At 38.6% G+C, this 17,751-nt stretch overlaps 1 protein-coding gene across 4 annotated transcripts in view; it reads left to right on the top strand.

The window, feature by feature from the left end:
• The window catches only part of DCHS2 (dachsous cadherin-related 2), a 111,392-nt gene that overhangs the window by 45,885 nt on the left and 47,756 nt on the right, over positions 1–17,751 (top strand). For all 4 annotated transcript variants that reach the window (XM_032686120.1, XM_032686122.1, XM_032686121.1 and 1 more), the window contains exons 2-3: positions 2,326–2,517; positions 9,201–9,432. In XM_032686120.1, the coding sequence (XP_032542011.1) occupies positions 2,326–2,517; positions 9,201–9,432 (424 nt within the window). The remainder of the gene's footprint in view (positions 1–2,325; positions 2,518–9,200; positions 9,433–17,751) is intronic.

Below are 17,751 nucleotides of genomic sequence, written 5' to 3' on the forward strand. Positions count from 1 at the left end.
ATAGCCTTTGCATGTGCTATTCAAAGTCTGAGGATTGCATAATTTACAAGAAAGAAAAGAAGTCACTAGACGTAATGGGCAAAACTTCTAACAATACCCTCAAATTTTACCTGTAATTAATCACTCATGCTCAATTGCAGACACAAATGTTAGCATTTACGCATGTAACTGCATGCAGGCACAGGCACACAGAACCTTTCAGTATCGTCACCCCTGTTAGATTTCAGGCAAAAGAAATAAATGGAGATTCTTTTCTTATAAGGGCGAAGTGAATTATTGTTTCATAACATTATAGTGGTAGAGTACTGAGAGCACACTAGAGGTATGTTCTGTTCTTGCTTTTATGACAAATTACAAAGTACAAGGCTGGAGAAATATACATATTGTAGACTTGATTTACATACAGCTGTAAGGAATTTTTAGGGCCGGATCTTTGTTTTGCTGCACGAGTATGAGTTTTGCTTTTAACTTGTCCAGAACGAGTGGTTGGACTGAGGTCAGGAGTGGCTGCACGTTGTACCCTGAGCTGCAGCCGCGGGATGCAAACTGCAAGGGCGGGAGAGGGGAATGAAGGGCTCTATGAGCACAGGGTTCTCCTAAAGGAGCTTTCTTTTTTGCAGAACCAGAAACTCTGGTATAATAGCCTTTGGCGTTGTGAGAAACCATCTTGTGGGAGGAAAGGTGTTCCGGTGTATGTGGTGCAGTCACAGTGATACTTCCGAAATACAGCAGATCTCGAGCATTCCATGCAGAAGTGGAGAAGTCTTAAAAACAAACAAAAATGAAACCACAACAAGCAAAAAATAGTAATTGAAACAACACATGTATCTTCTGGGCTGTCACTTGGAAATTCTGATGGATATAACTAATCTAGAATAAGTTTTAGCTTTATAATTTGCCTTGGCACTTTTTATGTGGTTTCCTTCCCTTTCCCCACTTCCATGCTTTTCACCCTTCTCAAGACATGTTTTGTTCATTTGGTTTTAATTCAGTCCCAGTTCACTATCTTAGTGCCAAAACAATTCCTGTGCAGACGAAGAAGTGAGCTTGTGATGAAGGCACTGAGTTGTCTTTATGGCCATGTTTGTGTCAGTAGGAGCAACAGCCAAAGGCTGTTCCGGGTCCCAAGGCCAAATGACCTGGCACAACTTCTGTCCATGCAACTAAATTAATTTACATCCCCAAAACAGGATGAGCTAATCCAAACTTACTGCTAGCAATGCGCCCTGGCTGGGCCTGCTTTTTTTGAAACTGTACCTAAAACTGTGCCAGCTGTTTTTCTGTGCAGGCAGTTATGTGCAGACCTCCACCTTTGCCCTGCCCTGTGGGTCTCACCTTACCAACCTGTGTCAGGTGCAGGCAATGGCTAGCACAGGTCTTCTCTGTGAACTCCTACCAATTCTCACTCTCGGGCTTTGTGATACTAAAGTTTCCAAAGCTCTGTTAAGGTCTTCAGACATTGTGCTTGTATAGACAGGCTGATGGAAAAAACCACAGAATTTATAATTTTCAAAGAAAAAGTAGAAAAGGAAACCAATTGAGAAGGAAAAATTCTGTATGTATCTCCAATAATGACAAATTAGGGAACTGAAAATACTGGCTTTCTTAATGTATGCATATTTCTAGAAATTATTTTCTACTGAAATGTTTCTAAATTTGAGTGAAAGCTTTCACAATGGAACATTCCGAGAAGAGCCAAACTCTGCACAAAACACTTGTTATCAGAGATCTTAGGGCAATAAAACTGAAGGTGCAGCGTACAAAACTATTCTCTTTATCAAATACATTTTAAATTAATTCACCTGTGGTCCAAAGAGCGTAAGTACCACCAAGCTCACACTCAAATGAAAACTAAATTAAGCTCTAGGAAGTCTTTTATAAAATACATTAGGTAAGGATGTCCTGCAGCACTTGTCTGATCTACATGTGACATATTTTCATAAGACCTACCTCCACTGGTAAAAATAACATGAATGGAAAGTAGCTTAATGTATGGCCTACAGTCATGGCTTAATAAGCATGGCTTTTCCAGTCCTGGGAAGTTTACTTGATTGAGAAAATTATTGACAGATACACAAGTAATTTTAAGGATAGATCTAATGGAACTTATATGCTGGTTGCAATAATTACACTGTCAGTACCTGAGTTATTTTATGAACTGCAGACAGACAGCTTAGGTAGCAGAGCGTGTTTATATTTTTTGTGTGTATGCACATTTGCTTTTACACCACAAACAGGTAACTTTCATTCAAAAATCATGGACACCTCATTTTAATGAGTAATAGTTTCATTGCCTTCATTTTTATCTCTGTTGTCTACCTGCAGGTCAAAGCAACAGATGCAGATGCTGACCAGTTTGGTGAAATTGAGTATTCTCTTTACGATGGATTTAATTTTTATGAAAAATCCAAAGCCTTCCAGATTGACCCACGAACTGGTCAGATCTGTGTCTCTCAAGACATTGACAGAGAAGGAGATCCAACCACTTATGACCTCTTAGTAAAAGCTACGGATGGGGTAAGTTTCACCTTTCCATACTGCCAGATTTGTAAATGCACTTGGAGATTTGGATGTGCTCTATAGTTTTAAATGAGAATGTCATGAGTATGTAAAAACTGCATGAATTTGAATAAAATGTCCTATCCTTAAAGAGAGCAGAAAATAATACTTCATGAACTGTAAATTTTGACCCAAATTAATCAAATCAGCTTGTGAAATTCCCAATTACTGATAAACAAGTTGTTGAAAAACGTTTCTAGGTTGTGTTATTCCCTGCTGATTTTCCTCCTCCTCTGGGAACCAGTGGACTCCAGGTTACTTCTGCTCCCTTCTTTCAAGATGACTTGTGGTAGAACTGCATGGCTACTGTTGGTGACAGTGATTTTCCTGGATAAATTCCTTGTCCTTTCTAGCTGGCTGATGCCATTGCTGCTTCTGGGTACAGAAGCTGGGTACAGCCTCTCTGCAGCAGCATGTCTGAGTTTTGCCACTGTACAAGATTGGGTGTGTGGAAGTGGGTATTTGTGGTACAACAAGAGCAGGATAGTTGTATGTGCCTGAAATCATCCATTTCAGATCTCTGTTTGGCAAGGAGGGTGAGGACACACTTTGTTGTGGTAGGAACACATCGAGATGTCTAGGGATGGACCCCTTGTCTACCTAATGCCACTTAACAGAAAATTTTGGTAGTGCAACTCCAGAAAAACACTGAAAGAAAATTATTAATTTCATTATTTTCAGAGTAAAATATTTATTTTGTTATGAAAATATCCAAAGGTGATCTGTAATGGGAGTCCCAGCCCGTACCTGTCTTCACCTTCATCACTTTTAGTAATGAATTGTGAAGAAGCTGAAGAAAAAGGATACTGATTGGCTTCAAATGTTAAAATTAACATAAAGACACTTCTGAAAATGTTATTCAGGCCACATTTTGCAGTAAAATTTGAGCTTAAAAGCATTGAAATCGAATTATTTCAGGCTATGCAGTCTTTATTTCATACCTTGGACATTAAACTTGCATTTAAGATAATGTCCTAAGTGTATCTAATTTTTTTTAAAATGCAGTTGTGCTGGTAATACTGTATTTTTCATTAAAATGCCTGTGCTTTTTGTTATAGTACGCCGAAAAAACTTAGCGAACTATGATTTCCATATTCATGACTAGATCAATTTAAATAGCTGCAGTTGACAGTTGGTATTAATTACTGCATTTTAAGAATGTAGCAGTATAAGGGTCTCTATTCTGCTGAATTTGGATATATGTGTAATAATTAAGCAGTTAATCTGATTTTTCTTCTTTAGCTGTCACAATTCAGTGTTTATTTCAGAGGCTACAGAAGTATTCCCTTTTATCAATAGTGGCTTTAGCAACATGGCTTTTCTTCCCCATAGATTTCTTTAGAGGAGAAACAATTACATAAATATATTTGTATGTTTGTTTCCTGACTCATTTGAATGTCTAATAACTTGACCCTGTTCATTGCAGGAGGGTTGGACTGGATGACCTTTGAAAGGTCCCTTCCCACTCAAACAATTCTATGATTCTATGATTTTAGTATAAGGATATAAGGGTGGGTATTTTTAGGACAGTGCCTGCAATCCTTATAGCAGAGGTAGTTCTATGTAACCATTTTGGAATTTCACTGCTATGTGATTTCTGTCTTCAAAATTTGTACTTTGTACAGATATCCAAACCTTGAAGAGTAAAGAAGTCAGTATTGCGGTGTATAACGGCAGAAAATTATCTATTCTTCTATACCTAAAAATTTCATTTTCCCTTTAATTAACATTCTTTGAAGCTGTATAAGTTTAAGGAAAACATACACATAACTGGAATTTCAAGATTAGTCATTAATAAAGGTTACGTGAGAGCTGGACAATAGCAGTGAAATTTTGACAAGTTTCTAAGATACTTACTCTGGTACAGAATATTATTTTGAAAATCTGAAAGGAAATATGTTTCCATGAAAAAAACTTGATGCATTTTTTAATTTTTCTTAGTTAAATTATTGCTCTAGTGATGAGTCTTATTGCAAAAGTTAAACAGCCAATGCATTGAAACTATAGAGTACTTAATTTTCAAATTGGTCTTTCATTTATCTTCATTAGGGACCTTGTGTTTTCACAAGTTCACTAATGGGGAGAAAGGTTCAGTTTTTGATTACCTTGTCTGTGACAGGCAAGACTTGATCTTTTTACTCAAAGTCAGCACTTTGTAGATCCCATTGATATATCTTCTAAAAATTTGCCCATCTGACACCTAAATACTAAAGCACCTAAATTCAATATTAGCTTTTCAGCATTTTTGGTATACCTGAACTTCTGTTGAGTCACTCTCCACATATACAGCAGAATTATAGTAGAATATTTATTTGATCTTCTGATCAAGATCTTCTGATCTGTGCTGCCGGTTGTGATGGATTAATGATGCTAGGTGTGGGCCTCAAAGTAGAGGCTATGATCAGAGGAGAAATGTGTCTAGAAAAAAGAGAGGAAGAGTGAAGTGTCACTGTTGACAAAGGAGGGGAGAGAGATTAAAAGCAAAGAAAATAACACAGTTAATTAGAAATGATGAGGAAAAGGAAGTATTTTCCAGGTGGTGCTCAGTTTATCTTACAGCAGAACTATCAGTTTCCTCCACCTGTTCATGGCTACTCCATTACATGGGTTTGGAGTTCATCAATTGTGTCTTTAATGCATTATGTAGAAAATGTAGTGAGTGAACTTAAGTGGCACACAAGAGCCTGTGGAGAGGCAGAAGGAAAACAGCTTCTGTTAAACTGTTGTTAAATAAGCATCCCATGAGAGCTTGTGGGAGCACTCTCATAGATTAAGCGAAGATGGAAAGAAGCATCCTTGTATCTTCTGTAAGAAATGCTAGGTCTTGGGTTTTTCAGCTGCTACATCATCATTGCAAAAGGGTCAGTACACCATCAGCAGGTGTATTAGTGAGTTACTGCCTTTCTGCAGAGAAATATACTTTGTTCTTTGTCCTTTGCTTTTTGGTAAACCACTCTGCTTATCCGATTTTCTTTGTCTTTTACACTGAAGTGATTGAAACATAAACACTTGACACTCACAGGCAAAGCTTCTGAACAAATTAAGGCTTTTGAAATAAATGGAGACATCTCTCTCCTTTGACAGCTTTATGATTTCAAGTTGACATCCTTTAGGTTTACAAAAAAAAAAAAAAGAGTCTGCATGTCAGATTCTGTATCTAACAGTTTAGTTTGGAACAAAAATTTGACAGCACCACTGACAGAAACATTGGAGGCTGTAATGAAAATCTTGATGGAGTTTTAAGCATTTTACAGCTCCAAAATGAAGAAATACAGCTATTCAAAATAGCACCATTTCTACTTATTAAGACAAAGACTCTTTCCTACCAAAGGCAGGGTAATTTTTTTTCTGAGACACGATAAAGAGGTGTAGTAATAGCTTCATATTTGCCCACAAATTTTGTCCTGACAAAGTAAAGAAAATTTTTTTGGTGGTTATTTTGCCTTAATAGTAGTTTCTTATGCCCCCTTTTTGTTCCACAGGGGACACAACTCTTGGGACTCTGACAAAGAAGCTGCTGTAATTGTGACTTTTTGTTGCATCAAATAGCACAACAGTAGTTAAAAATACTTGAACATATGAAATAAGGGATTTCAAAATGAACAACTGTGGCTTTCTGTTGCTTGTAACAAATGTAATTTTCTGTCAGCAACAGACTCATTTAAATCAGCCTTCATATTTTGCAACATCTATGTTTTGCTTGCTTCTGAGTAGATAAGTATACCTATGTTGTTAGAAATAAGAGTACGTTGTTCCTTCTCACTTGGGATGATACTTAAAATTTTTCAATAGCCAGCGCAAAAACTGGGCCAGTTAATACTGTAAGTTGATAAGCTAATATCATACTTGACTCGTGTGAAGGTATACACTGCTTTTTCAGGAAAAGAAGGTTCTGTCTCCATCATAAAATTTGGTCTGTCTTCTGAGAGATTATGCTTCCCCATATACTTAGAATTAATAACTTTCAAAGGACTTCATAGTCTTTACATAACTCCAAAGCATAAATACAAATTGGAGAGTGGGGTTTTGTCGTGTCTGTTGAGCAGTAATGAAACTTAGAAGAAACGAGTTAAACACAAGTTCTCATGAGTTTCATTTCATGCTGTTCTAACTATCTTTTCAGATGCTTTTTAGTCTTGATCTCACTTCTTCCTTGGCCTTCTCCCCTTAAAAATATTTTTGATTTCTGTTCTAAAGTACCTGAAAGCTGTGGAGCTGCAGAGCATCTTCTGACAGTGAACAGAGCACATTCCCTTCCCTCCTCCAGCCCCCCTTTTACCTCCTGTAGAGGGTTTCCTTACCACGGAAATCAAGGTACTGGGGAAGAGGTTTACCCTGAACTGAGGGTGTTGGCAGCGAGCCCACTAGATCTGCACATCTCCATTTCTTTGTATTGGCATGAGGTTTCATGATGGTCCCAGTAATTTTTGGGCTGATGCTGGTCCAGTACTCTACAGAGTCCTGGCCCCAGGCACGTGTCCTGGCTGCTGGCTGCCTCTGCAGCAGTGTGAGCCCTGGAAGCATGCCATGCCTGATTTTCTTCAGAAGAAAACTGGAGCACACCAGGAGAATGCGGGCCAGACCTCCTAGTCTGTGGGTGAAACACAGACACATGATGCACAAAATCATCTTAATTTTCCACATAGTTGGCCCTTCTTGGAAATGTCACTGTCCCCAGCAGAGGTTTCAATACAGAAGAAAAAAACCAAACTAGAACAAAGCAAAAATCATTAAGAAAACGTGGAAGTGAATGCTGATAGTATTTTTTGCCCCAAAATACGTCTGAACCCATGGAGGTAAAAAAGCAAACCTTCGAAAATAGTTTGTGGGAGATTGTTATGTGGCAGGGCAAGTCTGAAGGTATAATATCCAGTCTGAATCATTGAATAGTTTCACAAAGGTCAGGTTTAAGAATAATTGACATGAACAATTAGATTGCAGAAATATGCAACATAGTTGTTTGTTTGTGGGGGGTTTTTTTATATTATAGCTACTGTGACTGCAAAATTAAGTTTGGACTAGCTCAACATGGTTTGTTGTGTATGCAGCAGCATCTGATCTGTGTCAGCAGTTTCTGTAAGTGACTGCTACAAGCACAGTGTGCTCAGTGTGACTTTGAAGAGCACAGGATTCTTCCTCCATCTGTATCTTAATGTACTGCATACAGCATGTGCAGGCTATATATGCGCTGCTTTGTGCCTCTGAACATGTCAGTGACCCAGCACTGCCTGTTAGCTGTGCCACAACAGAGCTGCTTTCTTTTAGAAATGTTTGTAGTTGTTATAGCTGTAAAATAATCTTGGAAATATGAACACCTCCAAACTCATGGAGGGAGTCTGCAGTGAGTACGAGGTAGTATCTCTGAGAAGTAAATTGCCATTTGTTTCACTCAGGGGCCTGTGGGGTCTACAGTTCAACACCCGCAGAATTGTCTTTTTTTGCACATTGTCACAAAATTCAGCGCTTTTCCAGAGCAAATGTATATTTTGCTGTAGTGTAGTTTGATAAGCCAGCTTGCAGTTGCTCCTTGCTTCTCCAGTTTCACTCCAGAGCAAGGCTAAACATGGTGCCATGGCTGCCCATGTGGTATTTTCGTGGGCTTTTGGAGGGCACCTGTAGAAGGAGCTTCAACTGTGTGGAGAGCAGCAGAGCTGCTGGGTTTGAAGAAGTTATGATGCCAAAGCTGCAACCAAGGTCTGGCTCTTTTTCCAGCTCTTTGTTGTAGGGAAAAGAAACAAGAGCAGAGAAGTTGAGCCAAGATCCCTAGAAAGTATGGTGAGACTTCCTTCTCTGCAAAATCACAAATACACTGGAAACAATTTTATGTAATCAGTTATGAATTTTGCATCAACATATTGTTTCAGTTATGTCCTTCAGTGAATTTAGTACTGTTCTGTCTTTGTGTACACCAGCTGAAGGTGTGGGTATGTAGGCAATCACAGGTGCACACATATAGAGATTTAGATGCACACACTGCCCTCCATATATATATATAATGTCTAGACACAGGCACACGCTGGATGAGCAGAACCTTCTAGGGTGGTAAATTGAGGATAGCTCTTGCAGGCAGCAGCCTGACAAGTCAGCTTTTGGCTGTCCTGCACTGCTCCTAGTCTGTGTCCCTGATCAATGGTTGAAAAAGCCCATATTCACTCTTAAGATAGTCATGCTTTTAAATCTGAAAGACTCACAGATAGGAGTTATTCCTGCTTTACTGGACCACCACAGTCACCTGAGGGGCTTGTGTTTCTGGGACAGAAAGCCTTGACTTTTATCTGTGAAGGAATAAGTGGGGTGTTGGTGATGACAGTAAAAACACGTGAGGTTAGACTAGTAAGGTTTTTGACATGTGTTGCGCTCATTAGTATTAACAAAACTGACTTTATGTTCAGGTGTCACAATTGTAGAGAAGCTGCAGTTCTTTGTGTACTCAGTCAGCCCACTGGAGTTTGCTGAGCATGTAGCTTGCAGTATTTTGGGGTATTGTGGATACTGTAAGTTGCTTTTAATGGACACTTTCATTGATCAATATTGTTGCAGCATGCTCCATTTCCTAAGGATAGGCTGAAGCCAGTTGTGCATCGTCCTATTTTTAAAACTGACGTTGTTTTTTGTTTTTATCTTTCTGATTTATCCAATAGGGTGGACTGAGTGCCCAAGCTTTTGTTCGCATCGAGATAGAAGATATTAATGATAATCAACCTATATTTGAACAAGACATCTATGTGACGAGTATCAGCAGTCACACACAGCCAGGAACAGAAGTCATCAATGTTGTTGCCACAGACAGAGATTCAGGAATATATGGCCTTGTCACATACGAACTGGTCCCAGGAGAATTTTCTTCTTTTTTCACAGTGGATACATCCACAGGTACTGTATGAATCTGTGATTCAGAAAGGTGATAGTTACACAACATGTATATTTTCCCTGATTATGCTTTTTTGATTTGAAGTCATGTCATACAGTTGAAACTTAGATTCCGATGGAAGATAATTTTAGAGTAAATTGCAGGATTTAGGTTTACCATGAAGCCTTTGCATTCACTGGAATGAGGAGAAGAATGGAAAATACAGTACATGCCAGTACAATGAAGGACAAGCAGCATGCCACTTATCCACTATTTTCAGCCATAAATCTATTCATTCTTATGAGATATAATCAAAATATTGGCTTTTTACAACAGTATCTGAATTCCTGGAATTCTTACTCTTGAGGAGCAGTAAAAGAACTTTCAAGATGCTTGTCCTTCCATTTTATCTCTCTGTTTTTGTTCCAGTCTCTCCCCTTCTGTGCTAGGATAAATCCCCATTCTGCTCACAGTCTTAGGTACTTAATCACCTCCCTGTTTGACTCAATGATTAGCTTTGTAAGTGTCTTTTTCTGCCTTTTACTTCCTGGTATGACACCTCATCCTTCTGGTTTCTGGAGAGAGGTTCAATGAAGGAGTGACAAGAGCAGGAACACAATTATGGCAAAAGCAAATTTTTGTGAATTTTTCGAAGACAGGTTGAATCTCACAGATTGAATTACTGTACAGCAGCCCCTGTAGTTAGTTCTCTGACCTTGAAATAGTTGTAAACATCAGCTGGAAAGAACATGACTATTGCATCTACAAATACCCACATTGCCTTTCAGTGAGTAGTTGACTAAACTGCAACTACCATTTTTCTTGAGAGCCAGCCCTTGTATATGAACGTATCCTGATCAACAGATGGTCATGGCACAGGTGATTATTTTATATGTTTGAAGATTTTTTTGGACTGTGGTACGTGTGTATATATTAGCTATTTGGCATACAAAATGTTGCGAGGCTCTATTCTTTCCAAATGATGTCTATTTTTACACAGTTCCCAAAATATTCTGATGAACAGAAGAAACTAATCTGCTTAGGAAGTTGTTCTGCTTGTCTTGGCTTTTTCAGAATTTATTTAATTGTGGACTTTTAACTACCTGTCAAATCAGATTCTCTGGGGCGTAACTGATGCCAAAAATACGTAGGTCAATCAATAATTAGGGAGCTGGCTCTCCACAGGCATTTAACTGGTTATTTTAAAACTGCCCCAGCAGGCTTGTCAGAGAGAACCCCTGTGGATCACATTAGCAGCACTGGCTTTGCAGAAGCCTTTTGAAGGGCCTTTTTCCTTGGATTGTGACCTTTTGGCCTCTCTTTCCAGTTTGGCACTTGGTATAGGAAAAATGTCATGCTTGATCATGAAGACTCTCTAAGTTTGTAAGTTATTATTACCTTGTGGATCTATCACGGTGTTTTATCAAAGGCAGACCAAATACAAGGTGAAGTTGGTTGAGGTCATTACTGCTGACATTTCATGATGATAAAAGCATTTAGGTCAGAGACAGTGTTTGCAACATTATAGTGCTTGGAATCTGATTGCACTTAATCAGATCTCCTGGGTAATTCACAAGGTTAGACTGTGTCTAATTTTAACTTATTAATATTAATGGTATGGGATTTTTTTTTTCTGAATACACTTTTTCCTTTTATATTCTTCCACATCTACCAACAATAATGCTTATGCTCAGTCATTGGTGAGCAGAATGATTTTTAAACTCTTCAAAAAAATAAACATTATAAAAACCAAAACCCCATTAAAATTGCCAATTTGTCACATAGAAGTTCTTCACTCTGTGGATTAGAATAGCTGCAAAAGCTGTTCAGTATTCAGAGGCAGATGACACAAGTGGCTCACTGTTAGAGCACAGAGATTTTGAGCTCTTCCTCCTTACTTCTTGTTAGAACAGTGACATTTTCCAGTGTTCATTGTGCTAAAACTGTATGCTCTGACACATGGCCTAATTTATATGTGCCTCTCTGAAGGTTATGTGGGGAACCTCATCTAGTTATGTGGGCTGTGTTTTGTGAACAGAGGACAATGAACGAATATATCAGGGAGTAGGCATTCTTCAGGAGATGAATCTCCAAACCTGTAAGCCAAACAAGATCATATTGCAGTTTTGGTCTTTTTTCTTCTGATCTTGTGAATGTGCAGTCTGTTACTGATGTGTTCTGCAGGTTTTTATTATTAGAAGACCTAAAAGGAGGCACAGTGATGGTGTTGGAGTATTCCATGGATTTGCCTTACTGATAAGTTTTATTTTTTTAAATTATTATTTTTCTCACTGATAGAGCATTTAGAAAGGAGGAATGAAAATCAGTACATTAGTAATTTTGATTTACTATGTTGATTATAGTCCTTAGCATTATATGTGTATGTGGACAGAGATATTTTCAGTATTATGAGATTTAAAATAATTAGTAGCTAACAGTTTGTCACATTACACTATGATACATTAAAATCATATGCAAAATGATGCTGTTCTTCGTGACACGTAATTTCTATTTTGTGGCATCTGGATTTGAAAATTTATCTTACTGTAATTTTCTTTGATGATGTTTTTTGAGCGCTGCACTTAGAATACTCACTAAAAATTCACTTTTCTCCCCCCTTCTCTTTCTAATTTTTTAAAGAGAAACGGCTAAAACAGTAAAATAAAAATTGAAACCTGAATTCTTCACTGCTATGGCTTGCTTCCGGCTATTGCTTTGTTAAAGCAATTGTATGGATATATCAAGAAAGCTCATAGTTCTTCAGTGAGCTGTGTTCACAATGCAGGATATCCTATCATCTGCTCAACCATTGACTATACAGAATATATCAATACTGCTTTTGATACACAGATATTGTGAGATTGAGGCACATCCAAGCTCTTTGAAGGGGATCCATGTTTTGTTTCAAGCACTGTGACACATGAATGTTGTATATAGATAAATTCAGTGAGAAGGAATATCCTTCATTGACCAGAAAGACATTCCGCTGAAAAGTTTTTTGAATTCTAAATGAGTCTTTGTTAGTTATATTTGTTTGCTATTTTAGGTTTTAGACATTGCATTTATTGTTTTTGATATGCTGTTGTACTCATAAATAACATTTATTGTGTTTCCACTTGTGAAAAAGTTGAAGTATTTTTCATTTGATTAATGATAGACTGTCCACAAGAAAAACCACTTTAAGAGCTGTGTAGCTAGAAAAATGTACGGGTAGGGAACTGAAAACCAGTTCCTCTGCTAGTTCGTGACTCTTCCTATCGTTTGTTTCTAGTGTTGGTGTAAACAACATCTTGGCTTCATTATGTTGCCTTTTGTAGATATCTGATCCATGCATGATCTATGAACAGTACTTGTGAATTGATTAGAACAGGGCAAGTTGAAGAGCTCTTCTGGCTAAGAAACTGTTTCAGCTATGTTCGTTTATTTTCCCATTGTTACCTAACAAGCTATCTGAAAGACAGTGTATTTATACTTATGGGAGAGCTGGTAATTAAAAATGTAAGTCACAGGATACAATCATAAGTGTGGCAGAAAACCTATGCAGTGCTTAACTTTAAGACTTTGGAATTAACAACCGAATTTGTAACCTTTCATTATGTTACTAGCCAATAATATTTTCCTTCACCCAAGGGCATACTTTTCCACTGATCTTAGTGATGCTCTTTTTGAGAGATGGATAAAAAGATGGTTTTCTTACTGTAACTCTGGTTCAGGGAAGTTGTTTCAAATTAAAAAAAAATTAAGAATAATCTTTGAAAATTGTTTTGGACCAGTGTGACTTCATGTGTCAGTCTTAAGGTAAATGGTCCGTTCATAGTCTTAGAACAAATTCCCTAGCTAGTCACTGCAAGCAGAGAAAACTCCCATGAAGGCTAACTAAAAGGCAGTAGCCAGTGGTTTATCTTCATTTGAAGGTATTTGTGATTTAAACCTAGTATGAAAAGGATGGAGAGAAAGTATCATTCCCACAGTGCACATTACAGCAGTATAAACATTTAACTTACCTTCTGTTTCTTTCAACTGTATAAGATATTTAGGTTTGTGTTCTGTGATTCCTATGTAAATTAGATGCCTAAAACAAAGCCTATGACCTTCCTCCTGTGTATTTTGTAGAGACTGTTTCTGTGCACCTGCTGGGTTGACCCTGGCTGGACACCAGGTGCTCACCGAAGTCACTCTATCACTCCCCTCCTCAGCTGGACAGGAAAGAAAATTATGATGAAAGGCTCCTGGGTCAAGATAAGGGCAAGGAGAGACCATTTGGCAATTACTGTCATGAGAAAAAGAGACTCAACTTGGGGAAATAAATTTAATGTATTGCCAATCAAATCAGAGTAGGGTAATGAGAAATAAAAACTACATCATAAAACAGTGTCCCCCACCCTTCCTTCTTCCTGCGCTCAACTTCACTCCCAATTTTCTCTGTCTCCTCCTGCCCCATCAGCACAGGGGGATGGGGAATGGAAACTACACAGTTCATTGCAGGTTGTCTCTGCTGCTGCTTCTTCCTCCTCGCACTCTTTCTCTTCTCCAGCATTGATTCTTTCAACAGAGTGCAGTCCTTCAGGAACAGAAGGATCCAGTGTGGGTCACCTGTGGGGTCACAAGTCCTGCCAGCAAACCTGCACCAGCACAAGTTTCCCACGGGGTCACAACATTCTTTGGGCATCCACCTGCTCCAGTCCTTTGTGGGCTTCAGGTGGATAACTGCCCCATTGTGGATGTCCATGGGCTGCATGGGGACAGCCTGCCTGCTCACCATGTCTTCACCACAGGCTGCAGGGGAATCTCTGCTGTGGTACCTGGAGCACCTCCTCCCCTTCCTTCTTCACTGACCTCTGTGTCTGTAGGGGTGTTGCTCCCACATACTGTCACTCCTCTCTCCCAGCTGCAATTGCTTTTGCACAGGTATGTTGTTGGGGTTTTTTTCCCTTTCCTAACTTTGTTATCCCAGAGGCACTACCACCGTTGCTGATGGGCTTAGCCCTTGGCCAGTGGCAGGTCCATCTTGGAGCCAACTGGCATTGGCTCCACTGGACATGGGGGAAGCTTCTTGCAGCTTCTCACAAAAGCCACCCCTGTAGCCCCCCTGCTACTAACCCCTTGCCATACAAACCCAGTACACTGAGATATCTGGAGATTTCTCCACTGACTTGAAGATACTTGGATCAACCTTCTGTTACTTATTTAACCCAAAAAATATGTATTGAGTATAACAGACAAGCCTCGTTACAAGAGTTAGTCAGTAGTTGGACATTAAAAAAGTGTTTCAGCTAAGAAATACAGCTTCTGCAAAATGAACATACTTCTGAGAAAATTTTGATTTGCTAAAAAATGAATACATTTCCTTTAGGATGCGTTATGATTTCTTTTTAACTGAATAGCATAGGGCATCATGTGACTAAAATGTCCTCCAAAAGATGTAGAGCAATCTAGGAGCTTGGTCTGTTGGAGAAAAGTAAGAGGAGGAATACACCTAAAGATCATGCAAATTTAAGAATGTAAGAATTAATCAACCAAAAGCCAGATTTAAGTGCAGCATCTTATCGCTTTAACAGTGCCTGGTAATGGATGCAAAAGGAGGGGTTAAGTGCAGAGCTTGTGCAGAACAGTCTGGTATATGTTTCTTGTTTTGTGGGTATTTTAGTGCTGTACTACTTCCATTACTGTACTATGGCACCATATGTAAATGCAATTTAATGTCAAACTGACTTAAAATAAAACTTCGATTTGGTTCTGAATAGCTTCATTCCAGTTAAGTATGCTGACAAATTTTGTTTTATTGAAGAAAATGGAAATGCTTTTTAACAGTCACATATTAGGAGATTTTAATTGCATGAAAAAGTTTTGCTTTATTTTTATTGCAATACAGGTTGAAAAGTAATGTTGAAATACCAAAATCTCTTTTTTTTTTTTTGGTGTGGGGGGAAGGGGGAAATCCAAACTTTGCTTAACTGCATGTATTATACAATGTTTAATATATAGCAGATTGCAATAGGCATCAAAGTAAAATGGGGGTGCATCCTTTCTAAAGAAAACAAGGCCATTTTTATGGTGATTAATGATGTTTTCATATACTATTGTAGGAAAAAATAGTTTAAAAATAAACTACTTTTGGCATTTTCCTACAGCATGTAGTACATTTGCTAAACATATGAAGAGATTCACATAAATAACATTTAAAAATAGGAGTGTTTTATTTTGGAACATTTTGAGGCCACTTGTTTTTTTAAAGTGCAGTTTCTTCGATTAATGTTTTTCTCATCTTTCATGTGATATGCTGCAAATCAGAGACATTGGTTTAATAAGTGTTCACTTTTGAAGAATTTTGTTTGAGTTAAGAAGGAAAAATTAGCAGTCTTAGCTGAGTAATTTGTGGACGTTTACCTTCACTGAGATCTCATCTAATGAGAAATCTAACATAAAGAATACAGGAAATGGTATATTGTCCTAGAAGCACAAAAAAATTGCTGTAGTAAGTGTGAGCATGCTGATTTTGGCCCTGAAAGAAAGCTGTGTAGCAGAACAGCATGAAAAATGTCCATACTCTTAGTGTATGTGTCTCTTTTTTTCTCTATGAAAAAAATCCAGTAGAATCGACCATCTTCAAAGAGAAAAATTCCTACAAGCCATGTGCCAAAAGCTTAACCATACAATGGTGGGGTGATGTGTGTACTTGAGATTCCTTGTGCATGACAGAATGCAAAGCATTAACAAAAATACTCTAGCCCACTCCCCCTTTCTTGCAGTTAAGTCAGCATTACATCTCAAAAACAGAAGACCTCATCAGAAGAGTGAACTTCCATGACGTTGCACAGGTGATGTGAGCTGATAACAAGAAAAATGAAGAAAAGACAAAAATTATGCCCAAACCTCCCATTTTGGAGGAGAGCAATGTGTGATATTTGTACGGTAAAGTTCAGACAAGCAACACTTTTCTTTGCTGGAGACTGTATGGCTCTTTGAGTACAGATGTATTTAATGTACATCATGTTCTTAGTTAACCTGGAGAAAAGAAGAAAGTGACAGGTCACACCAAGAGAGCAGACAGCCATGGCAAAATGCCCTCGCACTATTGTTAGAATGAGCGTAGGAGGGGAGTGTGCATAGTAGAAAATCAGTTCATGAAGATTAAGATGAGCATCAGGAATGTTTCGTAATACTCTTAATATAAGAAGAGCAAATATATTTTATTTGTCTTATATTAGGCTTCATTCTGTATCTATCCTGGTACAGTGCATATTTTGGTACAGTACCTTACCAGGTTGTGCACTGAGCTATTTTTGGATCTAGAGGCTGGCAGCTTGATTGAAAAGGTCCTTGATTAGAAAGCTGTTTCTGGAAAACTTCAGTAAGCTAAGAAAGCAAAGCTGACCTGTTGGCATGGTGTTGCAGGGCTGAAGCTGTGCAGATTGTGTGGGGGAGTCTTCTGCCTTTGTCCTTGAAAATACAGCAATTCACTGGGCCAGAGTCCTGCCGACTTAGTGGTGTATGCTTTGATTTCTGGTGTGGGGTTTTTAACTCATGTTTATATAAGAGTGTTCACTTTTTATGTAATCAGACAGCAAACATGCTCTGAGTTACTATTATGTCAGATTAACTGACCTACAGAGTATGGAACAGCAGGTTCAGTGGCCAGCTTTGAAGGTGAACTGGGGTGATGAACCATACGTACCTCTGCCATCTGCTTGTTGTCTGAGCTGTGTGTCAGATCATGCCAGCTGGCCCATCCTAGGATATATCCTGAAGAAATACTGCTAAAGAAATACTTGTTGAAGAACTACTTCTGGATTCCTGTCTCTGACCTTTAACTCTTTAGGAACAGCACTTAGCAGTTAACCTGCTTGTGGAATAGGGTGCACCTACACAGAAATAAGAACAACAAAAATGCCATGAGAAATTTTGTCATTGCCAGAGGATGGCGGATGGTGCCAAGTCCTGTCTTTCATTAATGCATTTGCACTTTCTGGGCCGATATTGGCTTCATTTACCTGTCATGGTTCATAGGCACAAAGTGGAGAGCAAGACTTCTTGGAAGTTCATGCCCTACAGTGAGTGAGGAAGTATGAAGCAGATGAAAGAGTTCATAGTCATGATTTTGCCCTTCAATAGTACTAGCTGTCACTGTACATCCAACCCTCCAAACCATTGTAACAATTTCTGCTAACCACTAAGCACATTGTTCTGCAGCAAAACATCTGTAAATTCCAGCATGGCTGTGCTGAGCAAACCTCCCCTGGAGCAGAGCTGTTCCCAAACTAGAACCTGCAGTGGCAGTTGCTAACATGCAACCAGCATTGCAAATTTTGTCTAAAATGCATATCCATATCATACCCGGGCAG

This window comes from Chiroxiphia lanceolata, chromosome 4 (assembly GCF_009829145.1).
Source record: "Chiroxiphia lanceolata isolate bChiLan1 chromosome 4, bChiLan1.pri, whole genome shotgun sequence".
Taxonomy (NCBI): Eukaryota; Metazoa; Chordata; class Aves; order Passeriformes; family Pipridae; genus Chiroxiphia; species Chiroxiphia lanceolata.